The sequence below is a fragment of the Oncorhynchus mykiss genome, chromosome 19 (genome assembly GCF_057628025.1).
Source record: "Oncorhynchus mykiss isolate SJ-2025 chromosome 19, ASM5762802v1, whole genome shotgun sequence".
Lineage (NCBI taxonomy): Eukaryota > Metazoa > Chordata > Actinopteri > Salmoniformes > Salmonidae > Oncorhynchus > Oncorhynchus mykiss.
The window spans coordinates 51,159,584-51,166,666 of record NC_143040.1 but is presented as its reverse complement, the minus strand read 5'-3'; the positions used below and the strand labels follow the sequence as shown (position 1 = coordinate 51,166,666).

The 7,083-nt window shown below is 40.1% G+C and overlaps 1 protein-coding gene across 2 annotated transcripts; it reads left to right on the top strand.

Moving 5' to 3' along the window:
• Positions 1 to 474: 474 nt before the first annotated feature.
• Positions 475 to 6,822, top strand: LOC110497889 (homeobox protein OTX2). Of its 2 annotated transcripts, XM_090211321.1 has the most exons (5): positions 475 to 672; positions 803 to 874; positions 3,820 to 4,035; positions 4,477 to 4,628; positions 4,987 to 6,822. In XM_090211321.1, the coding sequence occupies exons 3-5, from the start codon at positions 3,939 to 3,941 to the stop codon at positions 5,608 to 5,610; spliced, it is 873 nt and encodes a 290-aa protein (XP_090067447.1). In that variant the 5' UTR covers positions 475 to 672; positions 803 to 874; positions 3,820 to 3,938; the 3' UTR covers positions 5,611 to 6,822. The 2 variants fall into 2 exon arrangements, with proteins under 2 accessions (XP_090067447.1, XP_036810739.1); XM_036954844.2 differs by having other exon boundaries at positions 475 to 874.
• The last annotated feature ends 261 nt before the right edge of the window (positions 6,823 to 7,083 follow it).

Below are 7,083 nucleotides of genomic sequence, written 5' to 3'. Positions count from 1 at the left end.
CCCCCCTTTCTACGCAATGGAATGTGAGAGGACCGTGTTTTAGCCTCCACTTGAAGCTCCTGCTTTTCTCCCGGACGGTTTTGTCACCGGCCCCAGAATTGTCATGGATTCGTGGGGAATGCTCCATGTTGTTTTTAGCTCTTGTTATAAGTCATTATTCGTAAGATTAAAATACTGTGGTTACTGATTTTACCTTTCCCACTGGTTAGAACCATTTATTAACCGTGGGGTAGTTTCATATTTACCATAATTGGGAACAGTTTATATAAATATAGTTCTAACTTCAGTGTGCTAAATAGACATAAAATGTGATCATGTCAATTGTGATGATTAAATGTGCTCCATCCATTAACCACTCAAATGAGTCTTGATGCAGGGACACAATTGCTCCTATCCATTTGCTAAGATTTGCAGCCCTGTGAGTTTGAGGTTTTATGATTAATTTACCCTCAGTTCAGGGATGAAAATGTGCTCAGTCGCCCCTTCGCTGCCATTGGCTGAGGAGTTTGCGTCAAAGCGTAGCTGGCGACATTTGCTTCTCAGCAAATCTCCCCGCGAGAGAGAGAGACAGACTCCAGCTTCGAGTCCTCCAGACGTTCTCATTGGCCAGCCCTCTCTACAAATCCAACTCCAGCAACTTCCCCAGAACAGACTAACAAATCACAACCGCATGTATTTTACCGTCATAAACGCTTTTTCACTATCCCATACATTGGTGCAAGTGTTGAAGATGAAAGTTTTGTTGGTATTTTTATTCGAATATATCCAAAGCGACAGTTACTTTTGATTGTTTACGTTACAGGATTTCGAGAGAGCTATTTTATTCAAGAAAAGAACTGGACAAAGAACATTCTACTCCGGCCCACAATCGAGAGTAAGTTGCCATTTATTATTATTATTATTTGTATTATTATTAGACTATTATTATAGCCTACCATTATACGTATAGGAGTCGTAATTGTTGTACAACGAAAGGATGTATTGGCTACCTATTAGCCTATACGCTATACAGACAACATCCCACAGCAGAAATATATATCAATAAAATGACATTAACAATATAACAATACATTCATTAAATAGTGTATTAGGCCCTATTAGGTCATTGTGTTTGGACAACAATTTATGGTCAATTAACACCTTGCATAACCTGGAGAAAGCGAGAAACGTCCTGGCACATGTTAATCGAATGATTAAAAAAACTCATTAGACCATTGAACACTCCGGTGTGTATTGTGTATGGATCTTCCATTTTAGCCTGAAGCCTACTGTAGGACACTGGAAAACAGTTTTATGACACATTTTTTGTCCTAAATGTGACAATGAATTCTGTCATTTTAAAACTCAGCGCTAGTTTGTAGCTACATTTAATTAAATCCAAATAAGGCTAATAATTTCAGCCGTAATTTTGTCTTCAACAGAAATATTGTCTTGGAGAAATTTGAATAGCTAATGTATTTTCGACTCTTTCGATTACTTTCTTCAATCTGAATGCATTCCAGTGAATGTTCTCAGTTGGTGTGAAAATACATGCAGACAAAGGGCGATAATTGAGGAGGCGTGTAGTGAACCCTCTTTCCGCCTGTACAGCACCTCCCTCCCCTACCGTCCTATATGGAACGGCCAGTCGTGACAGGGCACGCGGGAGGGTCCTGGCAATTCTCTGAAATATAGCCTAACTAACATCTCAAACATTTAGCTCTTTTTATTAGCGTATGAGTTGTTTTCTTTGGTTTATGCAAATTACGCTTGACCTACAGTTTAAAAAACAAATGGCCCACATTTGCTTCAAAAAAATCGTTTTATTTGTTAGAGGGACAGGTGTGTTTGTCCGTAAAAAAAAGTCTTACATATAAAATCATCAAATTCCCATTCTAAAACGGAATATTTTCTAACACTTTAATATCGATTGAGTAGCCTAAAAAAACACTATTTGGAAATGTGTTAGTCAAGTTATAGACCTGATGTTTCTTTAAAAATGTAGCCTATAGGCTATTTAGCATAGTCCTGTATATTGATTTGTTTCCATTAGGCTATCCATATGTCTAACTACAACGAAAAACGGCCTATGAAGTGTTTTATTATGATTCTGCATGGCATATGGATATTAAATGAAAGAGGAGAACCTGTCTTATTTTCTTCAGCCTGCAAAATTATTATTATTATGACTGAATGCAGAGTTGAGGATAGCGTCCTGTAATTAGGCTGCGCGTGCCACCCGGATTATCTCGTTAATTCATCAACATAAACATTTATCATAATTAATTATTGGACAGGGTAATTATTATTGAGCGGGTGTGCAACTGGTAGACGAAGTCTGTTTTAAGTGTGACAGATTGAGTGGAGGAAAAAAAACCGTTGGGTCGAATAATCAAGAGACACTGGGGGGGTGGGGGGGGGGGGGGGGGGGTACCATAAACGTTATTTAAACCAGTTCTCCAGGTTGAAATATTCCAATAGTATAGAAATCTTACATCTTTATGAAGATACTCCTGGAAATATGTTGTTAACCTCTCTTTAAATCAGACATATTTAAAGTAATTGAGTAAGTGGATTCAATTTCTGCGGGGGACCAGAACGAAAAAAGTATGAAAATGAATGCACTCACTACTGTAAGTCTCTCTGGATAATGCTCTATATGCTACCTGAAATAAGAGAGTGCATAACCTACAATCAAATATATTCAAGTTAGTCCTATGCTGTGTCATTAGTCAGTTCAACAACTAAATATTTCCGCGAGTAATATTATTTTTGATTGATTCATAACCAATGTCAATAAATCATTAATGAAGCATGTATTTACCAATAAATGACATTATTTAGGCCAATTAAAAGGAATTAGGCCTATATACTCCAGGCCCTTCATGAATCATCTACATTGTCTAAATAGGTTACTTTATAGCAGTTTGATTGGCAGGGCTGATGTTTCCTACAGCCCAAGGCTGAGTGTTTTTTAATGGGTTTTAAACACCTTAAATTAGTCAAGAGGCGTTTTGACAGTAGGAGATAGGGGGAGGGAGTTAGCCTATAACTGCTAATAGGGTTGGTTGCCTGTTTGGTTAACTCAAGCCCCCTAAGCGTGGGCCTCGTTATTAAAACATTTCGATTGCCTTCTGAACGTTATTCAACCTTGTAAATCTAATTACAGCAAGCAATTAATTAGGATGGAAATTGAGAAGAACGTATTGGGCACAGTCGAGTCCCGTACTAGTTTTAAATTGTTAGCTGAAGTCGCCTTCTTTTTTCACATTTGAATGGCATCCTGTTCACGTTTACAGCGATTACTGGTGCGGACAAAACCAAGAGGCATGGTGAAAAGCTTGGCCTAGTGAAATGGCTACAGTACAAAATGGGCCGATAAATTGACTGCATTGTTAGCTACTTTACGCCAAAGGTTTTTGTTATCAGTCTCATTTATCGGGCCTACAGTGTCTTTGTCTCGGCAAATGGCCCCCAATCAATTCTCTTATATTTGAGACAATTAGCTGGGCTCTATGTAAATGATGATCCTTGCTGCGTCCCAATGTGTGTGCATTTGAGCGACTGTGTTTTGTTCTTTGAGAGTACTTGTTGCAATTAAGGATGTTGCTTTTTTGGCCTGGGGGGTGGAGGGGGAGGGGGGGAGGGAGGAACGTTTGTCAAGATGAGCCACGCTTTCTTGAAGAGGACAGCTGGGGCTCTGGGACTGTTTTAAAAGCACACTGCGGTTGGATAGGGTTTATTGCCAACTAATCACAGCGCTGAGTCCATCAAATGCTATTCAAACTGGATGCAACTTACTTTGCTCAATTTCTTCTCTTTTTATGATTTTTGGAATAGGCATCCAGCGGCAAACTCGAGACCTCGAGAAAAAAAACCAATAAACAACCAAGGACATCTACGGGCCATACCCAATTTTCAACATTTTCTCCAACTTTACCCCCCAGTCCAACATTAGCATGATGTCGTATCTCAAACAACCACCTTACACAGTCAACGGACTGAGCTTAACGACCTCCGGAATGGACCTTCTGCATCCATCCGTGGGCTACCCAGGTAAGTTCCAGCACTTTTTACGCGTGTGCATGGATGCTTTAATCATTTATGTCAACTCTTCATTTGATTAGATTTTCCAATTAGTGTCAAATCACGTAAAGCCATCATGGATATAATGCCTCTGGTTACTTTTTAACACCAAGGGATTAATGTTAATAAGCATTATCATAATGCTGAAATGAGGCAAGACATCAACTAAATGTTGCATTCTTTTGTACTGACTTGAAAATTCTTATTTCACTAAATGTTTGTAAAATGTAATTGGTCCTGAATTCGACTTAGCCCTGAATAGCAAATACATGTTAAACAATGTTGTTATAAGTTACACTTAAAAGTGAATACATTCACAGTTGTGTCACAATATCCCTACTTTGTATTCTGATAATCTTATGTGGGTAGAATTAACATTTTTAGTTATGTGCATATGTTTATTTTCAACAGCGACGCCCCGCAAGCAGAGACGAGAAAGGACGACTTTCACACGCGCACAACTTGACGTTTTAGAGGCACTGTTCGGCAAAACTCGATATCCTGATATATTCATGCGGGAGGAGGTAGCACTGAAAATCAATCTGCCAGAGTCTCGTGTACAGGTGAGTGTTGACACAGGCACAAATACTCCATATCACTGAATAATAAATATCCGCTGTTTGTGGAAACTCAAACGAGAGGAGACAGATGGCCATAACAGTAATTGGCATGGCAGTCATAAACAAAAGCTTTGAAAAACAAAATAGACTACTACTCAGACTACGTTTACTGTGTCAAGCAGTGCATTTCAACTTCAGTATAATAACACATCTCCGAAGTCTATCATCAACACAACACACCTTTTCAAAATGATCTGGTTCACACGTAAAAGCCTATTTGCGTCACATTTTGCTTTTACGTGTGAACCTTTCCTTACTGTTTGGGTGATTAATTGTGTTTGCTGTTTTGTGTTTATTTTAGGTTTGGTTTAAGAACCGAAGGGCAAAGTGCCGCCAGCAACAACAGCAGCAGCAGAACGGGGGGCAGAACAAAGTGCGACCAGCCAAAAAGAAGAGTTCTCCAGCCAGAGAAGCGAGCTCTGAGAGCGGGGCGAGTGGCCAGTTCACACCGCCCTCAAGTACTACTTCAGTCCCTTCCATATCAACCAGCACCGCACCGGTATCTATTTGGAGTCCAGCTTCCATCTCTCCACTGGCTGACCCTCTTTCTACATCCTCCTCCTGCATGCAAAGATCCTACCCAATGACCTACACACAGGCCTCGGGATACAGCCAAGGCTATGCCGGATCAACGTCATACTTCGGCGGAATGGACTGCGGTTCTTACCTTACACCCATGCACCACCAGTTGTCTGGCCCAGGGACGACAGTCAGTCCTATGAGCACCAACGCCGTCACAAGCCATCTGAACCAGTCCCCTGCATCCCTCTCCACTCAGGGCTACGGAGCCTCGGGGCTAGGCTTCAACTCCACGGCGGACTGCTTGGATTATAAAGACCAAGCGGCATCCTGGAAGCTGAACTTCAATGCCGATTGCTTGGATTATAAAGACCAGACTTCATCGTGGAAATTCCAAGTCCTGTGAAAAGAACAATATGGCTATGTAAACTATTCAAACGAAGATAATGATGATAAATCAAACATCTAGCCCTGCCATCCTTCAATAAGATATATCCGTAAAGACTGATTATTCGTGTCGCCGGTAAGGAACTTCGAGAGAGAAAGAGAGGGGGGAGGGAATTTCGGTAGCGGCCCATGTTGATGGCATGAAGTTTGTCCCGTCCAGCAGAGGAGAAGTTATAATTTATTTTAGCACTGGTAAAGATATTTTCTTTTCATAAACCTCACAGGTTGAAGCCATCTCATCTGTCTGTCAGTGTGTACCTCTATGCTTACAGTACAGCACCTGTTGGTTAATTGAAGGAAAACTTGAAGTCGACTCGTAGTAATTTATGGTACATCACAGCCACGAACAAATCCTTATTCAAGAACAACATTGCTAGAGGAGCCAATCTTTTGGTTAAGTGCTTGGGATGGACAGGCTTCATTTAAGCCTCTTACAACTTGCCGACCTATTGGCGGAGGAACACTTTGACCAGGAATGTGGTGTGGACTGCGCTCCCCCGAGGCCCGAGGCAACACGGATTTTATTTAAGAAAAAGTGTTTATAAGGAATCAAAATGTAGTTTCTAAGAGACAATCAGTGTGTGTCTTATATAAATGGTACATATGTGTTTGTTTTTTAAATCTGTGCTAGCCTTCGAAACTGTGATCTGTTGTATTGTATGCAATTTGTGAGCTCCCTCGCATTAGCGATGACTCTCTGCTGTGATTTTAATAGATTTGTAACTTTTTGAACAACAAGAAAATAATGGATAATGGTTAAATAATGATTATTGCAAGAGACAACCTGACTGTCCAAACACATGGTAGAACATCTGAGGGGTTACTGGAAAAGAAATTCGATTGCTGAGACCTCTCTGGACTTAGCCTAGCGCGTCCCTATCCATTGATCACTCACGTTGATTGTGGATCCCTAACATGGCTCCAAAAATGGTGTGACCCCACCGCTGAACAGACATAAATAAAGGTCCTGAGATCAGACCCCCTCATTTATCAATGAGCTAAATATGGATTCACTATTGACTGTGTGTATGTGTGTGTGTGTGTTGATACATATTTATGTATTTTACAACGTCATCCGTGGACATCAGATATGGATGAAACGCTGTGGAAGTAGCTTTATATGTATGTTCCCTCGCCTTGAATTGAACAAATAAATATTCATAGGAAGAGCCATAATACCATTTATTGGATGAATTGACAGAGAATGCACGTTGGATATGTTTATTACAAAATACTGACTTGACTTCAACCTTTCAAGCAAAAAGTCAAGCAAAATCTTGGTAGCCAAGATATATTGCAGGAGTCCTATGCCATGATATTATTTTAACACAGATTACAATATTTTCTAAACGAAATTAATGAACGAATTTAATTGAGGTGTGTTAATTAGGTCTGTAATTACTATCTTAGTGAGCAATCATTAGCCACACTT

Excerpts from the sequence above, each read along its gene's own strand:
- LOC110497889 (XM_090211321.1), top strand. The coding sequence starts at position 3,939 with ATGATGTCGTATCTCAAACAACCACCTTACACAGTCAACGGACTGAGC. Across the intron at positions 4,036-4,476 it reads TCCATCCGTGGGCTACCCAG|CGACGCCCCGCAAGCAGAGA; the intron begins GTAAGTTCCAGC and ends TATTTTCAACAG. Across the intron at positions 4,629-4,986 it reads TGCCAGAGTCTCGTGTACAG|GTTTGGTTTAAGAACCGAAG; the intron begins GTGAGTGTTGAC and ends TGTTTATTTTAG.